General features: G+C 48.4%; 1 protein-coding gene across 1 annotated transcript in view; it reads right to left on the bottom strand.

The window, feature by feature from the left end:
• Positions 1–10,205: 10,205 nt before the first annotated feature.
• Positions 10,206–20,170, bottom strand: part of PODXL (podocalyxin like) — a 46,173-nt gene continuing 36,208 nt past the window's right edge. Inside the window, exons 5-9 of the mRNA XM_030015518.1 lie at positions 17,715–17,871; positions 17,184–17,242; positions 16,912–17,079; positions 15,142–15,198; positions 10,206–13,882 (exon numbers count right to left, since the gene is read on the bottom strand). Of these exons, the coding sequence (XP_029871378.1) occupies positions 13,688–13,882; positions 15,142–15,198; positions 16,912–17,079; positions 17,184–17,242; positions 17,715–17,871 (636 nt within the window). The 3' untranslated portion in view covers positions 10,206–13,687. The remainder of the gene's footprint in view (positions 13,883–15,141; positions 15,199–16,911; positions 17,080–17,183; positions 17,243–17,714; positions 17,872–20,170) is intronic.

Here is a 20,170-nt window from a genome sequence, read left to right as displayed (position 1 = left end):
CTTCCGACTAAATATATATATTTTTTCTGACTTTGGATTTTGAGTTAGCAAATGTAAGATGAAAAGGTGGGGGGAAAGATAAAAAAAAATAAAACCCAATCATGAAGTGATCGTTTTTGCCTGTAGGGGAAAATGGAGATTTGTGGGTTGTCTGGAATTAAAGATGATGGGTTTTATTTTGGGTTTTGTGAGAAAGGGGGAGGAGGTTGTTCTTTGCTCATTTGTAGCTAGTCATGATGTATTGCTTTATCCTACAACTCCATCCTCAGCAGCTGAGTAACTTGGTGGCAGGACACTGGCACGCATTGAGGTAATAGTAATGTATGTGTCTTGAGTCTTGTAATCGCAGTGTGTCATGTGAAGGGGAGCACATGTTACAAATTAGCTGTCTCCTTGTCCCAGAATCGGGCTGACAGTAGTGTCTAATTGTATCTGATACCTGATCTCAACCTGAATGCCTACATGCCTATCCTCTGTTCTCTGGAGCCTTCCACTTAAACCTGACAGGCAAGTGGGAACCTCAGAGAAATCACTGGAAAACAGGAGTGTGGTCACCAATCTGCACAGGCCCCTTTTCAGGGATTGTTCTGTTTTCGCTGCTGTGCATTTCTGGTAGGAAACTGTGCAGGTCCTCACAGAGCCCAGCAGAACTGGGTCTTCCACCACACGCACACCCAACCTCTGCAACCTTACTCCCAGTTGGGTGTAGGATTTCTGAAGCAGATTGTCTTCGTTTACATGCACCTATGCTTCTGTGTGCGTTTGTCAATGTGTAAATGTAAAGAGGATTGCTCCGAACAGCTTGTCTCCTTCCTATGTAGTGCAGCTCATTCACTTTTAAATGCATTTTAGACCTAGATCTGAACGTGAGGGAGGCCTTTTTAGCATAAATCTCTTTGAAAGCAAGCTCATGCATATGTATAGAAAATATATTCTTCCTTGCTGAAAGCCTTCTTTATAAATAAGGTAAGGGCTTGGTGCTGCACTATGAAGTGGAATGAAGGTTACGCATACCCAGCATTAGATACTTTTCGCATTTGGTGTCAGTGAGCATTCAGTACAAACTGGCAGATGTAAATATTTATATGAGACTACAAAGCTTTATGTCCAGAAATGTTCATGCCAGGAGGGTATCATTGCTGCACCCACTGTGGCTACATGACTCCTGTTGAACTTGATGGAAGTCTTGTGTGTGCAAAGGTGATTTGGACTCTTGAAATAAAGAGTTAGTGAAGTGTCTTTTTCAGAGCTCGAGTGTCTGCTTGCTTTGATTGCATTGTATTACCTCTTTATCATGTTCTTTGTGCGACTTTTGTAGTCCTGGTACGTTAGAAATAACTTCAAAATCTCATACTAGTGTTCAGTCACTTAAGAACAATATGTTAGAGGCTGGGCTTTGCTTTGTCTTCAGGGAGGACTATACAAATAGTGTTTTTAAGTAACCTGTAACTTGAGACTGTTTAGACATTGTATACTTTAGTGGATGGCAAATCAGATGTCTGTGGAAGAATCCACTCAGTACATAATGCAGTAAATGAAATCTGATTAAATTGTTTCTTTGAAACATTGCATTTTTTTTTTTTTCCAGTGACATGGAAAGTTTTACGTCACCACTAGGCTTTACAATGTGCTACCTTTGCTGACGCTTTGTTAACTAGTTAAAGTGGAGATTATAAGGTACGAATGTGGATGCTGGCAGTGCTATACTGGGGGAATATTCCAACTGAGGCATTGTTTCCATTGAGGTTGAATTGAGCACTTCTAATGCAACCAGCCAAAATGTTGCAGTCCTCTAGTACTTAAACCTGTAGTGCTGTTGTGCTCCCTTATTGCTTGATCTCATTGCCTGTGTACTCTCCAACTTCAGTCAGATGATTAATCGCTTTTTGTGACAGTTTTCTAATCAGCCAAGCTCTTTGTAAACTTTTATGCGTACACCTTCGATGGCTATGTTGACGCTGAACCCAAGAGATACAACTAGACCAAGGAGCCCCGGTGAGCAGGCAGTGGAAGTTTAGGAATGCCAAAAGCTTTGTGAATGGCGTTGGTGCCGAGCAGTGCATTGTGTCAGGCTTGGTCTGTGTTATAGAAATTTGATCAAAACTCATTGTCGTCTGCGTCGGGGGTGCATGCAAAGCCTGACAGCCTGGCTCAGTTTTTTGTAGCATAGCATAAATGAATGATTTGTCTGAACGAGGTGAACACTGCTTCTGCAGGACTGACAATCCCAGCTAATGAGAGCACTTCAGGATGATCAAATATTGACCTACCTTTATCCTGAGCAGATCGATTTCAGCTCGCACGAGTACAGTTTATGGATTACAGCTGGTGATTAACTAGCAGAAACATTTGCTCAGCTTTGGAGTATTTGTTGAGCAGCAGAGGCACCCTGTGGCCAGAGAGGTTAATCCAAAGTGAAGGTTTCTTGTGGCTTTGCCAAGGGTCTTTCCTGGTACTGTGTCCTTAAAGCTAGGAATCAAAATTAAATGATTTCTTTGCATTGGTGTATGCTACACTACCTGATTTAAAAACTAATTAAAAATTCTGAGCGTTGAAGTATGAATTTCCTTTCAAAATAAGCCAGTTATTAACAAGCAGTTACAGGGAGAGTTTGAATTTAAGTACATGCAGATCTTTAAAGATACTGGTGATATTCCAGGAAAGCATTAGATGTGGTCATTACAGAAATACTGAAGTACAAACAGAAAAAACCCTGACTTGATCTGAAAACAGCCACCTGAAAATGTTTCATAGCCCAGTGCATGCAGTGTTATAAATATACAAGCTGTATGTGAGAAGTCTTCGAACCTCAGCCTTCTTGCTTGCAGGCTGTAGCAAAGACTGCTTTTTAGCTTAAACAAGACAAACATACTATATTTGCCTTTACCTTATATTATAAGGTGACTTTTTATATGGATTTAGCACTGCATAATCTTTGCACTACAGTAGTTTATCTCTAAATGATGTGTTAACTTGTAAATTAGGTATTGCAAAAGAAAGCATCATTACCTGTCAGGGAGACTCATTTATGATCACTGGGGTCTTTAAAGCCAAAGTTACAAGGTTCTGGTATGTTTTTTAAAATTATAGGAAGTCAGGGTGGGATAAACTTGATACAGACTTCAAGACTTCAGTCCTGATTTAACTTTTTTTTTTTTTAAAAACCCTTTTGAGATCCATGAGTTTGGTTCTTCACTGACACTGGCCTTCAGCCTAGTTGCCCTTACAATATTATTCAGCAGATCATCTCTTTGGAAAATGTGAAATTATTCTTTATGCAAAGTTGTTCCTATCAAGTGACACATTTTCCTAGAGAAATAAAGCCCTTCAGATTTGATTTCTGGTCACTTGGATTAAGCAGAATTAAGTGAGTTTCTTAATGTTTGTCTTATACAACCCCTCATAGTAGTCAAAAGGCAAAAGTCCTTAAGAGTTCTCCCAAAATGACTTCTCCGAGCAAGTACTGCTATCGCAGCATGACCCAACTTGTTTTTATGTGGTAGGTGGCAGAAGGACCTACTTAGATGATGTTGTTAAGAATGAGAAGACTATAGCCACCTTCTTAATTAATATTGATCCTGGGGAGACCTGAAGGGTGATGCAAAGTGGTTATTGAAATTAGTTGTACCTTTTCTCTTCTGGCTCTTTTAAAGATAACATTTTTGACATACTTATTCTTAAGCATCTCTTCCTTTTGCTAAGTGTAATGAGGAAGGAGAACTTTGTTTTTGAAAAGTTTAGTTTGCCCTTTCTCTGAACAGCATCGTGTATGTGTAGTTTAGGTAGCCATATCCAGTTGTGTAAATAAATGTCTGGGATTCAGTTCAGTTTGCCCAGGATGGCTCTGTGTACACACAGGTACACGCTGGCTCAGGGCTCAGGCTGGAAGTTCCTACTAGAACACCAATTAGCAACATCATACTTTCATTTTGGAAAATCAGTCCTCGAAGACCCAGTTGGAAAGGCTTTGCTGAGGTGTTTGCCTTGTGCAGTGGCAACTAGAGGGAGGTTAGGAAACTTTCCTGAAGAGCATACTAAAACTTCCCGTTATGAGGATTGTACTGGAGTAAGATGCGGTGACAGGCTTAAATTGCTGAAACTTTTTGGTCACTGATTATAATAAACTAGCCTGAAGATTTAATGGTTGAGGAGTCATTAAGCAAATTAAGTGGACCCACCTATTGGCAGGAGGGCAGGCTCTTTGCAGAGGTACGGGGGCTAGCAACTCCTTCCAAAGCAGAGTAATGACTCTGGGAGAGTTTTTTCCATAGGGCTTTGTGGAACAGCCGTTTTCTGAATCATATTCCTGATGTGTGCAAATTTTTAGAAGGGAGTTTTCTTTGTCACAAAGTTGTACGCTGATCTTACCCTGCGGTGCAAACCTGCACTTGTGAGTGCCGCAGACAAGTGATAAATTCAGAGCAGTGTTCTGAGAAACACTTGAAACTTGTTTGTCGCTCTTATTGTAAGAAAGGTTAGCATTAGTGCTGCTTGTTTCAGATGCAGGAGGGTGGCAGGTACCTGTAACATTAATACTATTAATTCTCTTGCTGCCTCCTGTATTTCAGAACTGAGAAGGAAATACTTTTGTAGAGCTTATCGAGTGAAACTTTTAGCATGAATTAGCTCTGTGCAACCTTAAACTTGAATGCTCCTACATTTCTGTACATGCAGTAATTCTGTTGATGTAATGCTGTGCTGCTTCTGGGAAAAATGGCAAAAATTATTAGATACATTTCCATTCAGTACCTTTGTTTTTAGAAGTGGAAAAATGTCTTGTGAAACCTTGAGTCCTGGTGTATGCTTTGAAATTTAGCTTCTTAGTTGTGTTTGGCTCAGAATTAAAGATTATTTGGCTATTGTCAAGTGAAGTCCTGACAGTAAAAGCAATTCATGTATGTCTCTGGAAGTGCTTGTGTTGTTTTATAGCTGTAGTTATTACAGAAACAGAGGTGGGCCCAGTTAAAAAAAAAAAAAAATATTGCTGTTCTAATTAGGGGGAAGATTATAGAAACTCTGAATGAGCTTGGCCAATTTTAATAAGTACACATGATCATTTCGAGATGGGTCTTATTTTGTGAAAGGAGAGTTTAAGAACAACTATATGACTTGTTCTTGATACAGATTGATAGTAGTATATAAGCTGTAAATACGGTTGAAATGTAAATGTACTATCAGAAGCTTGTTAGTGTATGTCCAAATGCCTATGGGTAGGGTAGACCTAATCATATCCTGTCATGGAAAAGGTTGTGCTGGAAATTATTCAAGTTGTGCTAATGACTTATAGGCAAAATCCCTGTTTTACTGAAAGCCTCTATTATAATGAAAAGTTGGAGTGGAAAAAGTAGGTTTACTGTACTGGAACAATTATAATAATACATGGCTCAGCGCTTGGATAAATTGATTCCAGATGCTTTTATCTGTAGGCAATGGATCCAAATGTGGTTTTAGAGTGGAAGCCAGTTAATGACCTGCGTATTGCCGTTTGAGAGTCCCACAAGAAAACGTTACAGTTGATGCCAGCAGGTATACTTTTGGTGTTCCTGGCAGAGGTCAAAGAACTGGATGGAGTTTTGGATTATCCACGGATGCTTTGGTTATATACGTAAACCTCTGAAGAGGATAGTGGTTGTGTGGGTTGTATAGAACACCAGCTGTATGGCTTCGGTGTAGAGGTCTGCAAGGCAGCATCTTCCCCAAGCACAGATCCAAAACATGTTGCTGCTGTCTCCTTTGCTTTCGTATGCTTGAACTGGTTTGTTAGCGATGAACTCCAGATACTTGCTGTGACCCACATTCAGGGCTCTGCTTCTGAATATCTACAGCCACAGACTTGCTTAAGCTGCTGTCAGTACCCTGAAATCTTAATTTATACTTGGTGCAGGCAAAGGTACGTGTTTCCTTGGCTTCCAGCTGTTAGCTGTAAGTCAGCACAGCTTTTATTGACGACCTGGGGACTGTAAGTATTTGAGTCCTGTCAGAAATCAGTTGACTCTGTTCAGCTCTAGTGTGGCATCGCAGTTCATTCCTGGGAGAGGTGGCGTGAGTGAATAGCTCAAAACTGGCTCTACCAGGTTAGATTTTTGGGTTTGCTACCAATTTGAAAGGAAAATCTATCATAGTTTATATGCTGTTCAGCATGATGGTCAAAGCACGGTCCCTTGGGTATTCCCCCATTTATTCTGACTTTTTCTTTCCCTGTGTGACTGTTCACTGCTATTAAAATGCTGTGCTTTCTGTCTTCCCTAAGTTTAATGGAGCATCTGCTGAAGAATTAAAGGTTAGAGCTGTGTGGTGGTTATTGAGGCATCAGTTTCTCCATGTCACATCCGTGTCACATCATCATACTCTAGTTGCTTCCTTTGCAAAACTCCTTACTGCTGCCTCTGAAACAGTCAGGGAGGATCCCCGTGATTTACGTTGTTCTCCCCAAGGGCTGTTCCTTCTCCGGGTTAAGGATGGGGAAGCGTGGGAGCCGATTTCCCAGCAGCAGCACGGTGTGCTGTCAGCGTAACACTGCAGCATACACCTATTTACTTGTGCCCCTCCGTGACCCCAACGTTCAGCACTGTGATAAGCCTTCCCTCCTGTCTCAGCAGGGTTTATTTTGCGTGGCCCCAGGAGTGCGACAGCTGTTTGACAGAAGAAAAAGGTGATGGTACCAACCCTTAAGTTGTCCTAGGTTTCTGGCACTTGCTTTCATCATCCCAAATCTTTCACCAGTGGAGGCAAACAGCTGGTAGTTGGGGTGTTTGGTTTATTTCTGCAGTGTAGCAGGCCAGAGAGAATGGGAAGAAAAATAGGCTTGGGATAACGTAGTGGTGGCTCATGTGAGTATGTGTTTAAAATGTGGTCTGTCTTTTGTGGAAGGACTTTGAAGACTTTTCTAGCAAGTAGGTCTGCTGTTTAGAGCCCATTTTTTCATGTGAGCTGGATTCTCTGGCTCTTTTTCAAATCGAAGTGATGCAATACCAGGATCTTCTAGTCCTGAAACTTCATCTCGAGCTTTGGCCCTCTCCACCCCAAAGACACCAGAGAGACTAATACAAAATTTTTTTCTCCCCAGTCCCTCTGCAGCGATTGCAAGGAAGCCAGCTAGGCTTAACACTATTCAAACATACTGGAGGTTGTGCAGCACAACCAGCTATCAGACCAGGTCTGGCCATCTTAAGAGATTGTTAAAACCTAAAAATGTTCAGAGCTTTCTGATGAAAGCTGCCAGTGACATTAAGGGAGATTAGCTTCTTAATTAATATGCTGGTGGGGAGGCTAGACCACAATCGTGGCTCCAGTGCTTGCAGTCTTCTCCATGTCCCAAATACCAATGGACAGGTTTTTCTCCCCAGTGATGAGAAAATACACTTTAAATATCCTGACTTTGTAACTAGCTGCCCAAGGGATTCAATCAATTACTTTGTGTTTCACTAAATAGAAAAGTGCTGCAGCGTGTGAACAGGGTCTGTTCATTGAAGAAGCCACTTTGAGGCTGAAAAGTTAATTTTCTTTTTTTTTTTTTGAGATTTTGACAAGAAACCTCAGCTCTTAAAAGGGGAAAATGGTTGTTACCAACCTGTGCTTTCTTAGTTGCAAGTCAATGACTTGACTGCAAATGCTCCAGTCTGAACAGCAGATGATCCTTCTACCTCTGCTTACCCTGCAGTAATACATGCTAGTCAAGAGATGACAGCGTGATTTCCTTCCCCAAGCACTGCGGAGAACTCTTATACTGGAGAAGGGTTTTATCTACCTTGTATCTAACCATGGAGGAGATAACTATTGTGCCGCTGACTCCTTTACCCCTTTTGTCTGCTGTGGTAATTCGGAAGGCAGACTAGCAGTGGAGGCTGAATATTTCCTTCATCTCTCCCTCATCATTCCCATCCTTCCTCCCCTCTCTCCCTCCTGTTGATGTTTTGATGTGCAAAACGCTTTTCACTTCAGAAGCTGCTGTGCTGGGTAGTGGAAAAGAAAACAAACCCCTAGTCATTAGTCGCTGTTACTATTTACTAAAGCTGTATTTTCTGCTATGTCTTCCAGCATACCCTCCTCCACAGCAGGAAATGAGGGGATGCTGGGGAGATCGTAGGCCAGGGGAAAGAGCTTAATTATACAAACAATTGTGTTTATGGGAGTCTTGAGTCACGGAGGCCCCGAACCTTGCAGACCACTTTGCCCAGGAGCAGAAAATTAAAGCCCGTTGGCTCGTTCTCAGTTAATGGGAGATGACCTTCCCATCCTTGTGGGCTGGTAGTGATGTGCATCTTGTACATTTAGATGCTGAGATGCAGCGTGCCTCATTTTAGAAGTATTGAGCCTCGGTAAATGTTTTCCCTTTGAACATTGTACTTTGAAACTGCTGAAATAACCTCTCTTTTAGATGAGTTGATAGCGTAGACAGGATCTGGGTAGCTTGGGGTTTAACACCGATAAGCTGGCTGGCTGGACACCATCACCTGGTTAGGGGTGCTTTTTCAAGCTGTTTCTTTGAGCTGTTGCCTCTACTCTTACTGTAGTGCTATACCATGTGATGGTTTGTTTGTCTGGACCTTCAATGTTTATCTTGTCCTCCTACACCCTCGTGTGGTCCCCAAAAGCTGGCTACCCCTATGTAGTGCTTGGAGTTTTGAGTGTCCACCCCCTGTCCACAATTTGGCCCTTTTTTCTGTTTTGGCATCCGACTTGAAGCATTTGCATCTTTACAGCAATCCCACAGGCTCTGGTGTCGGTCTGAATTCCCTTTGGTGTCTGTCCTGCAGTTGTTGGCTCAGACACTTGACCACAGAAGAGCTGAACTGAGAGGTGCAGACAGCCCTGGGCTGGAAAGGAGTGTCCGTGGGGTGATGAACGCTGTGAACTGCACACGTGTTTTAATAGGCAAGTCAAATATTGACTGGTCCTATGTTGAGCCCATGGTGGTTACAGGCATTGTTCCTGGACTCTGGTGATTCCCCATCCTGCCCTTTTCTTTACAGATAAATGGATGATCTTTGTTCAGCCTGGAGTGTTAATTTTCTTCCTTGGCATAAATCATCTTTGATAATTTCTGGGTTGATATGTAAGCCCCATGCTGTACATAAATGAATGAGTGATACAAGGAATATCTACAAATGTAGTTATGTTGTATGTAATGTACATAAGGAGAGAATGTATTTTGTTCATTTTTTTTTTCTTAATAAAAATGTATATGCTAGCAAGGGTGTTTAAGATCTGTTCGTTCTAACATTGCTTGCTTCTAAGAATGGAAAAATGTCTGTGAAGGTCTTGTAGTGGTGCCGAAATTGTGAATCTGGTGGTGTGTTGTGTCTGTGTGGCAGGCACCATTCCTGCTGGAGGAGCCTGCCGTGTCCCTCTGCACTGCAGAACAGCTGAGAAAATATCCTGTTCCTTCAAATCAGGGATGGGCTGGGTTGGTATCCCATAAATTCAGCATGTGCTTAGCAGTTGCAAGAACTTTTATTGGGGAGGAACACGGAGTTAGAACATAGGCTGATGCAAACCACTGGTTTTTAATATTTGAATCAAACCAAATTCCTTTTTTTTTTTTTTTTTTTTTTTCTTCCTTTGCATAAGTGGAAACTTAACCTGAAACAAAATGTTTTATTTGGGGCACTTGAAGGCAAATGGAAATGATGAACTGCTCATGCTGCTGCTCACCCTGCTGTTGCCCTCGTTTGATGGCCCTCCTTCGTTAGGGTGTTTTGGCTTGGGGGCATGAGGTTTGATTCCCTCCCTCCACAGCCTGACCTAAGTGTGAGGAGGGGTTGCAGGCTAGGAGTGAGTTAGGATGCCGTGCAGGAATAAGGGCAAGCTCCCTCTCCCTTCCTTCCATGAGCCTAAAGTAGTTCAAACAGGCGCTCTGGCTGTGGTGGGGCTGCCCTCACCCACATCAACTAAGCATCCCACCCCTCTGAGTTTTCTGGTTTTTGAATTAAGAGAAATTTTCCACCACTATCGTACTTCCTTCTGCATGGGGAAAAATACAAGTTCTTCTATGGCTGGCTACCTCTGAAGGTCTGGGTTGGTTTTGTTCCTGCTCGTCCAATGTTTTCACAGGGTCTTGCTAGCAGGACCACGCAGACCCTGTGATGCTGGGTTTCCAGATAAGCTCAGACCATTGCCAGCTGTAACATCTACTAAGGGGTAGCTGTGGCTCTTGAGCACAAGCTCTGTTCCTCCCACCTATTTTCACTCAGCCAAGAAAGAAGTCTTTTACATAAGAATGTTTATTGACAGAAATACATGATGCTTTCAAAATATATTTGTAGGAAAATGCAAGAATAATCTCTACAATCCAGTTCCTCAGTAAATTCCAGTGTAAATCAGACTCCTGTCCCCGTGAGAGATGCTGCTATACAGTACGTAAGAGCTCTAGTATATGTGCAAGATTCAATGGGTAGCCGCCTTGGGAAATAGGTTCTCCTTCTGCAAGTTCTTCATGGATTATGTGTTCTTCTGTATGTCTTCTGTAGGCAACAGTAACAGTATCAACCTCATCAGTTGGGTCATGGCACTGTGAGCAGGAGATAAGTGGTCCTAAAATATTTACACATTCCTTGTGAATCTGAAAATAGAAAAGTCTCTTGCAAGGCCATCTGAGCTGCTTGTAAAACTCTCACCAAAAGGTAAGAGCAGTAATCTCTTTGTACAACGTGTCGGATGTTAAAGCTGTTTTGGGGGAGAGAAGAGGAGCGTGGGGAAGGGAAGAGGGGCAGGGAGGGAGGAAATGAATGCCTGGGTAGATTTTTTTTGTTTGTTTTGTTATTTTTGGTCTAAGAGTTATGGCTACAGTCTACAAAGGGAAGGATTAAGGCCAAAGATGCTCATCACTGCATTTCCTACCTGATTTTTTTTTTTTTTCCAAAAAGAATGTTCTCAACATAAAAAACGTACTGTTTTTTCCGTGGAAATAGTTCTTTAAATAGGGGAAGGAAAATCTACTATAAAATATTAGTGGTTTAAAAATATGGTGTCTGGAAAAATAAATAAATGTACAATTCCTATTCAAATATAAATCACTATAAGCACTTGCTGAGCAGTTAATATCTTCACTGGTCTCTGCTTGGAAAGATTTAAGGTTGCTTATCTCAAGCTTTTGTAGGATTCTCTTGGAAAGTCTTTGGACCTGATTCATTAAAGCACTTTGGCATCTCTTTGCTGGGAAGGGGGATCTTTAGGCACATGCCAAAACCAGACTGCCTGGAGATGTTCTGCCAGGGGCATCCTTACGGCAACACCAGCCCCTGTGGCCAAAGCCTTGCTGCTGCCCCATGTTTTTGCCGCACTTATTTTCTGCAAAGGACAGAAACGCGAGGTCACCGACCAGCCGCTCATCTCTCGGGGCAACTGGGAAGCAAATGTGCTCACGAAAGCAATTGCAAATGCCAAGACCGGGTCTTTGAGCCTTGCTGCAATGTTAAAGAGCTGAACTTGATGCTGCTGGTGCGGGGACAAAGCCATGGTGTGGGGTTATCTGGGCGGGAGGTGTTTTCCTGCTTCGTGTCGAATTTTGATCCCTTACCAGATTGGCCTTTAGATTTTACTTTTTTTTTTTTTTTTTTTTCTTAATTCCCTCCAAAATTATTTCCCCATAGTGCAGTGCACAGGTAAGTGAAGTGTGCTGAATATGTTGCTAATGAATAGCAGGCATATTTACATACAAAAATATATAAGTTTGAACACTTGAAAGTCTGCCCTTTGGTGCAGGAGAGAAGGGAGAAGATCCAATTCCTTTGAGGAGACGTATCTTCTGCCAGCTTCTGTCCTGGGGCCGAGCAGACCACCCCAACCCTCTCCTTTGTAAGTACTTCCAAGGACTGACTCGACCTGGGTTTCTCCAAGCTTTCCATTGCTTGGCTCCGCTTTTCCCCTTGTTCAGGGCAGCCATGGGAGCGGATCCCCATCGTGTTGACTTGGTGGCGGAGCCCGAAGGAAATCACCCCATCGTGCGTTGGTGAATGCACGGTTTATGGCAAGCAGGGGAGAAGGGCCGTGCTTAGGCATTGCTCTTCCATCTGCAGCTCCTCTGGCTTGCAGAGGGCTTGGGACCGCCTCCGTCCTCACGTGTTTGGGAGATGCACTTGCCCAAGTGTCGTTCTGGTCCTCTCCTCTCTTTCCCGTGTGGTGGAGGATGGAGCCCCACTCTGATCCCTGCCTCTGCCGGGGCTGAACTGCTTCACCGAAGCCAGAGCAAAGGTGTGAAACTCTCCCCATCCTTTTAGAGCCATTTGGGAGCTGTGATCGGAGTGGAAAACCAGAGATGGCCTCAGTCCAGCCGCTTTCTGCTCCTGCATATTTTTCTTTTCCCCTCTAAAGACTTACGGCAAAGGGAGACCTGGACAAGAGACCAAGGGCTGCAGGACAAAGGTCAGTCCCAGCTTTGCTGCTGTGCTGAAAGGTTTTTTTGCTGTTACTTTACTGGCTTTTGAAGAAGAGCTTGAATGTGGACTGAGCTTATAAACCTCGTGCAGAGGAAACACCAAGGGCTGTACCGATGGGAAAACCCCGAATACCACCAAGCTACCTGGCTCGTGCTTCTGTTGCTCTTTTATCACTTCTGCTGCTCACGCAGGAAAACGTGACCACAAAAATCACAAACCATCACGGTGCACGTAACCCACGGTCTCAGGAGAGGATGGATGTGGGCCGTGAGATGCTGCTGCATAATTACTGGAAGGCAATCAACGCTTCTGTAGGGAAATGCAGCGACAGCGCTGGTCTGCGCTGGAGCTGGGCTCCTGCACCACGAAAGCCCCAACCTCGTGCCTGGGCTAGCGACCAGGCATTGCTCTCAGTCTTATTACACTCCTCCTAGGAGGGATGAACTCAAGGAATAGCAATTCCCTTTTCCTCTCCCTCCCTTTTGCATCAATACAAGAAGCTGCTGTGCCTCTCATGATCTCCAGCCGGGTGCAGGATCTGTCCTGCAGCCCTTTGTGGCGCAGCTGCGGGTGGTGCGGGACTGAGCATCGCTTCGCACTGCTGCATCCCTCCCATCCAGCTGGGTCTGGATGTGTTCGTTTGCCTATGGCACAATGCAGGGCTCTTGTGCGCTTCAGCCAGCAGTTTATGGGGAGAGGATGGAAACTGGATTAAAAAGGAACAGGCTGTTCCAGCTTTTTCTGCTCAATACCTGGGCGTTTCATGTCGGGGAGGGCAGAGTGATGACTAAACCGCGTGGGCCAGAGGATTTTTCTAGCTTTAACTGCCAGGTGCCAGTTTGCAGTTGGGAGTTGTGGTCCCTCTCCCATCCTATTTACATTTATTTCTTTTTATTTTTGAGTTGCTCGGTAGCTGGAGGATGCAGTTGGCGTGGTCGGAGGCGGGACGGGAGGGGACGTGCTCAGAGGAGACACCAGCAGCTCTTCGGGAGCAAAGCCACCCCGTTTGCCCACGGCTGGTGTGGTAGGTCCTGCTGAGCACCTGCGGGTGATGGAGGATGCTTGTCTGGATTCGGCCACCATGGTGGCTTGTGTTGACGATGCGCCCTGGAGGTGTCTTCTTGTGTCCATTCCTCTTCCATCCTGCACCCCACGTGGTGGCACAAGGGGCCGTGATTAGTTCATTAAGGGATTTTCTGGGTTTTGTTGGGAATTTTGCCTTGTTTTGGAGTTGTGTGGGTGTAGGGATTATGGGGGGTTTTTTTTGGGGGGTGGTGGTCGTTGTTTTTTGCTTGATTGAGTTCTGTATCCTATAAATGCGTGTCCTCCTCTTCCTCCAGGTCGTCCTTCATGAGGGTGTCGAGAGGAACGATCCAGCTGTCCCCCAGCTCGCCGTTGAGGTTCACTTTCTTTTCCTGCATTTCAGAGGAGGTCTCCATCACCTCCAGCGTGGGGTTATCGTGGTAGCCGTTCTCCATCGTCTGCAGCTCCTCGGTCAGGCGCTGCTGCGAGGAAAGAAAACCCAGAAACCCCAGTGAAAAACAGCTTGGCCAGGTTGTGCATGCCACCTGGGGGCTGTCACCTCCCAGCCAGCCATGGCTGATGTCCCGTATAGATGTATATAGAGAGACTTTGACGGTGAGGTTGAGGCTGGGGGCTGCAGTCAGCGCCGGCGCAGCGAGGGGATAGCATGGAGCTGGCAAGAGAGAGACTCTGCTGATGGTGGTAGGGAGGAAAGAGCAGCCAGAGACATGTGGAAAACCTCCAGGAGCAGCTGCCAGCTTCAGCCCAGCTGCAGCTTGGTCCCCCCAGGACCTTGGGAAAAGGGTGAGCATCGCTGCCTCGCCCTGACCCTGCATCCCAACTCCTGCCTCCCTAACTCAAATCCGTTCTTCCTCTCCCCTTTCTGCCCCCCCCTGTCCCTTTTTAGCTGCTTTATTATTATTCTCTCTGTTGACCTGGGGGCGGCTCCCGCCTTGCAGATGCTGCTGGCCCACTTGCCCCTCCATAAGCATCATCCTTCCTCATTCTCGAGCTCTTGGTTAAAACGAGGCAGGGAAAGATGATTCGGGTACTGTATCACCCCGGTCCTTTGGTATGCTGTGCTCCAGGCTCTGACCCAGCCCCTCATCCCCTGGCAGACCCCCAGTCCATCCTAATTTTGCATTCATCCCTGTCCTGCCCCGGAGGGATTCACCGGGGAACTGCAGTCCTTGGTCATCCCTTTTTGGGGAGCGCAGGGCTCTCAGTGGGCACCCCTGTTAAAATCTGCCTGGGTTTACAGCTTGATCTATTACAGTGCTCCTAATAAGTGTCAGGAGACAGCCATGGGAGGGAATCCACGGAGAAGGAAAGGGATGGAGAAGCAAAACTGCAGGGCTTGGCGCTAGCAGGGGGGGCTGCGAAGGCACTGCTGGGGGTCCCCTGGCTCGCACGTGGCGGGGGGGGCAGGAATCTGGGCAGGGATGGCGGGATGCTCGAAAGCAGAGGAGGCACCTGGGCTCTCGCAGGGGCTGTCTCGCCCCGTGGGGTTGCTGGTACAATCCTCAGGTGGATGGATGCTCAGGCAGCGCTTTCTCCCCCCATGGCAAGGCACACCCCCCCCCCCCCCCGCCGTGCAGCAAGGGGAAGGGGTCTTTAAAGCTGGGCTTTAGTAGGCTTTAGTCCTGTTAAAAGCTACTGAACCCTACCAAGCACCAGGGGTGAGAGTTGGGGGTGTTACGGATGCGGCGCCCGCCCCTCCGATCCCTACGTTGGAACTCACGTTAAAGATCAGGGCCACATGTCCATCATCAAACCCGGGGAGATCAGGGTGGATGTGCTGGTTATTTCCAAGGTAAAACAACAGCAGGGTTTAAAAGGGCGGGGAGGGAGGGTTGGAGAAAAATAAAAATAAAAAAAAACTTTCAAGTCATTTTTGGAAAAGAAGCAGGAGGAAAACAAAAGAAATCACCCAAAAACAAATCCAGAAAGGAGAAATGTGTTTGATTTTCTAAAAACCTACTGCAAACTGCTTGGAAAAAGATCTTTTCCCATGCTCTGAGCAAGAGCCGTACCAAGGAACTGGCATCCCTTGCTTTGGTTTTGCTACCTTCCCCTGTGGCTGGTAGGTATTTACCTCCAGAGAATTCAGCCAGAGCTGTTCCTCTGCGCCATGTAACTTGAGGGACATGTGTTCCCGTTGCTAAAAATACCCTATTTCTACCTGTTTTCTGAACAATACGGGACAAGAATGTTAACGCTGCTCCCTGAAAAATGCTGTTTTTCACCCCCACTAGGGAGATTTCAGCAGAGGGATGGCCCAGCTGTGAAACCCTGTAAGCTCCAAGGGCACCACGGTGGAGGTCAAATATCTGTCAAGGTCTTGCGTCCTCCCCCCTTCCCTCCTGAAAAATCAAGCCTTGGAAAAACAAGTCTGACGCCGGCGTTGGTTTGCCCTTCCCTGCCTCCTGTGTTCATCTCTGTTAGACTGCAAATATTTAAAGCAAAGGCTGCCTTCTCCCTTGCCTTGACGCAGCTCCTGGCACATGGGACAGAGATTGGGACCCCCTGGGAAGGATGAGCTGGTTTGGAGGGAAAACAATTTGTGTAGGATGCAGTGGTTTGCTTCTCCATCGGGAGGGTGGTTTACCCTAATTGCATCATTTAGCCTCTTTCCCCCCCCCCCCCCCCCCCCCCCGCCCCGTTTCTGTTACTGTCTCTCCTCTGGAGCTAAATCCTCAGCAACAGCAGCAGGGGCCGATGGAAACCTCGAGCCGGTGGCAGAACTCTCCCCACCGGTGCCGCAGGGCGTGGGAACAGCCAGTCCTTGCAGGTGGATGCTACGCTAAAATCACCCAGAATTGCTTCCTGAGATAAAAATTAAATTTTTTTTTTTTCCCCCCTCATGTCTGTTCTTCCTTAAAATCCTGCTGCTGCTCTGAAATTTGGCCCTGGCCCAGCCCTCCTAAAGGCTGAGCCGTACAGCATTGATGCCCTCCTGTGGCTGTCCTCCTGCCGTCCTCCCACCCTGCAAACAGCTACGGGCTCCCCGCAGCCCCTGGGAAGCCATCGGGGTGATGCTGGGCACCCAACCCTGCTCCCCTACTCATAAAAGTATTTTGAGAAATTTTTTTTTTTTTTTTTTTGGGAGGGGGGAGTATAGATAGGTTTGGAGAGGGGGTTTTGGGTTGAGAAAGCCTTTCTTGTCAAAATTATGACCCAAGGATGCTGCTCACCTGCCCGGTGCCCTGGGTGGCAGCAGGGATGGGTGCTGCTCGTCACTGTACCCCCCCCACCACCAGCCCCTCATTTCCCTGGTTTTAATCCTGGCTGCCTCCCTCCCCGACCCTCCCAAAGGGGCAGCTCCTGCCCCTCCAGAGCCCCCACCGCTTTTGGGCACCCCTTGAGTAACAGGCAAAGGTGGTGCCCGCTGGGCAAGCCAGGATGTCTCCACCAGCAGAGACAGCAATGTTGATGATCTTCATCTCCTGAAGATGCCTCTGGGACAAAAAGGTCTTGGGGTACCTGTCCTACCCCCCCCCTTCCATCTTACCTGGTCCTTCTTTTGGGAAAAGCGTTGGTGGCAGCAGCCGTAGATGGCCGCGATCAGCAGCAGGGAGCCAGCCAGGGTGACGATGGTGATGATCAGGGGTGTGCTGAACTCATCGTTGATTATCATCTCCCTCTCCATTTTGTCATAGGTGATGTTGGCGATGCCCAGCTGCCATAGAAAGAACGGGTCAGGCCCCGAGGGGGGGCTTCATTGGCCACCCACCTTGGGGGACATCCGCAGGGAAGCTACGCTGTACCCAGGGACCCACTTACCTCCTCTAACTTATCCTTCTCCTGCAGCTCCTCGAGGACTTTTTCAGGGTCCAAAGGGACTGGGGGAAGAAAGAGGCTGCAATGAGCACGAGGCGGGGGGGGGCAGGTTGTGCCACCACCTCCCGGTCAACGGTGTGACCTCCTTTCTGGAGGAGGTGGATGGAGGTACGTGGGCATGAAGCCAACTCTGGCAGGTGCCTCCACAGCCAGACAAGGAGCCAGGACCTCTTCTCCTGGAAGGGGGACAGCCCCAGAGACCCTGGGTGCTGGATTTTAACCACTTGGGAGGAATTTTTCCTCCTGGACGCTGGTCCCTGCCTTGACTCATCATGGATGGGAGAGGGATCTGGTGCCTTCACTGGGGAGCAAAGCTCAGTTCTGGGGTCATTGTGCCTCTCCGAAGCCATTGAGATGGGGCAGCCCAAGGAAAGGAGCCCCTTGGCCAAGCCTCAAGCTCCATCCTCGTGCCAGGGTCCCCGATGCCATTCCCATCCTGTTCCCCTCCGGGCAGGATGGTGGGATCATACTCACGGTGCAAGACCGCCCGCACGGCCCAGTGCTGGGAGCGGGGCTCACGGGAGGTCAGCATCACCGTGCACGTTTCCCTGCTGGCGTTGAAAGCATGCTGGCCCGTCGAGCAGAAGCTCTCGAAGAAGGAGATGTTGATGCTGGCGGTCCTCCACTCAGCCTGCAGGGACAGCAAGGGCTCAGTACTGTCCCCCCAACCGGGGACGGCCGAGGAGCATCCTGCCCCAGCGCCAGGGATGCTGCGGCCGTCCCCATCCTCCCCCATCCCTTTGCACCGCCAGCCCTCCCAGGCAACAGGAAAAGTTTAAAAGTCGTTTCTTTATGAGAAGCTGAGCTCTTGGCTGCCGTTCCTCACCGGGGCCCTGCGCCGGCCTTATCTGAGAGCCGCAGCTTTTGGCGTTACGGGAATAGCAGGTCCCCGAGGGAAGCGGGGCGGGGGGGGGGCCGGGGGAGGCTGAGGGGCCACGGGAGGAGCGGGACAGGGCTGTGCATCCCCCCCTGTCCCTCCACCAGCATCTGCGACCCTCCCACCACCTGCATTTCTACCCTCTGTCCCCACCAACACGGGTCCCTGTCCTCCCTAGAGCTTCCCCACGGCTCTGCAGAGGCAAGACAAAGCATTTTGCTTTCGGATAAACTGCAGCATCCCTGGAGGGGTCAGCCTGGACGGTGCCGGAGAGGGATGGTAGAGGGGTGGATGAAGCCCGTGTCCCCTCTGAGATGTTCCTGAGGCTTTTTGCATCTGCTCGATGCTTCGTAGCAGCCGGGAGCTCACTAAGGTAGAGATGATTGCTCTCCTGCACGCACAGACGCTGCGTGCACAGGTCCTATATGCGAAGATGCTATATGTACCGCTCCTGTGTGCACAGGTCGTGCATGCACAAGCGCTGTACGCACACATGCTACGTGCACAAGGTCTTGCCCGCGTGGGTCCTGTGTGCAGAAGTCCTCCGCGCGCGCCGAAACCAGGCAAGATGTGCCTCGGCTGGGAAAAGCTCTGCTCCTGCCTGCTCCAACACCCCAAAATTTCCCCTCCCTCTGCAACACCATCCACGCCGGGTCCCGCTCATCACCGATGGCCGGCAGCATCCCACTTACTCCGCCGTAAGGGTGGGAGCCGCCCGGCCGAGGAAGGCACCTAATCTCACCCCATCTTATCTAAATATTTGGGAAGCGGCGGTGGAGACAGGATGCACTTGCCGGGGGCGGAAGACCGGTCCTGGCCACAGCGCGAGGGTGAGCTCAGCACCGTGAGGCCCTGGCCGTCCCTGGGAACTGCCGCTGGCCCTCGCCTGCCCTTTCGCTTTGCACGGGGAGAAACTTTCCCCAGGACCCTCTGTTGAGTCCGCACCATCCTGGCTGCATCCCTGGGAAAAGAGCTGGATGGGAAACTTGCCCCCAGCCCTGTGCCAGGGCAGCCCACGGGCAGCAAGATGAGACCTTGGCAAGGCAGCATCCCCCAGAAAGCTCGTCCCCAGTGGGACGGAGGAGAGCGTTACGGCTTGGTCGGGGCGGTGTTTTTATCATCTTTGGACGCTGGGTTGTGCTCCTACGCTTTAAATGTCCTGCAGTTTATCAATCTCTGCCTGTGCAGCATTTTCTGCTCAGCAGAGGCGCGAAAAGCCTCTCTGCTGCCTCCTTCCCCAGGTTTTGCTGCAGCTCTGCCTTCCCTCAGCCCTCAATAACCCATTTCTCCTCCTACCGCCCCACGGGGGGGAAAAAAAAAACCCTTTAAAATGCTTTATTTCTTGGTGGGAACGGAAATCAGATGCAAGGCTAAAACCCAGCTGAGCACCGAACCTCTTCGCTGCCAGACGCTGAGCAGTTCCTAAGCCACTTTAGAGGCTGAACTGGAGGGATTTACCCTTTCCAGGGCTGGAAAGGGGCACGGTAAGGCCCGCTGTAGGCGGCAGGGATGTCCCGGCGGCGGTGCCATGGCCCCGGCAGCTCTCCCCTCCCGCTGCCGGAGTCGCTCGCATTCCTTGGCCGGAGTTGACAGGCGCTGCCGAGCAGCTCAAATCCGGTTCCCACACTGGCGGGGACCTAAAACTAACATCCCCGAATGAGGTAACAGCACTTGAGTCAACAAACCACCTCCGCCAGCTGGACAGGGCGAGGGGGACCACGACCCCGCTTGGCGAGGGGGTCCCTCCGCCTGCTCCAGGGACCGTCCTGCTGTCCCCACAGTGGTGGGTGTCACGCAGCAAATTCCCTTGGGCAACCTGGGTGAGGTTCCGGGTGGTCCCGCGGTTGATTTTGCATCCCCTGGCTGGAGGAGGCTCTGGTGCTCCCCGGCATCCTCCAACTCAGCTCGCTGGGCATATCCGTGTCCTGGCTGGGGACACGATGGAGGAGCCGTGCTGGTCCCCTGGGAGGTGGCCACAGGGTTGTGTGGCTCAACCAGAGCTTGGGGGACACCAGCTGCCTCTGACACGGTTACCTCTTGCTTCATCTAACGC

Source organism: Aquila chrysaetos, chromosome 5, assembly GCF_900496995.4.
Source record: "Aquila chrysaetos chrysaetos chromosome 5, bAquChr1.4, whole genome shotgun sequence".
In the NCBI taxonomy this organism is placed as follows: domain Eukaryota; kingdom Metazoa; phylum Chordata; class Aves; order Accipitriformes; family Accipitridae; genus Aquila; species Aquila chrysaetos.
Note: the sequence above shows the minus strand (reverse complement) of the source record. Positions and strands in the feature narration are given on the sequence as shown.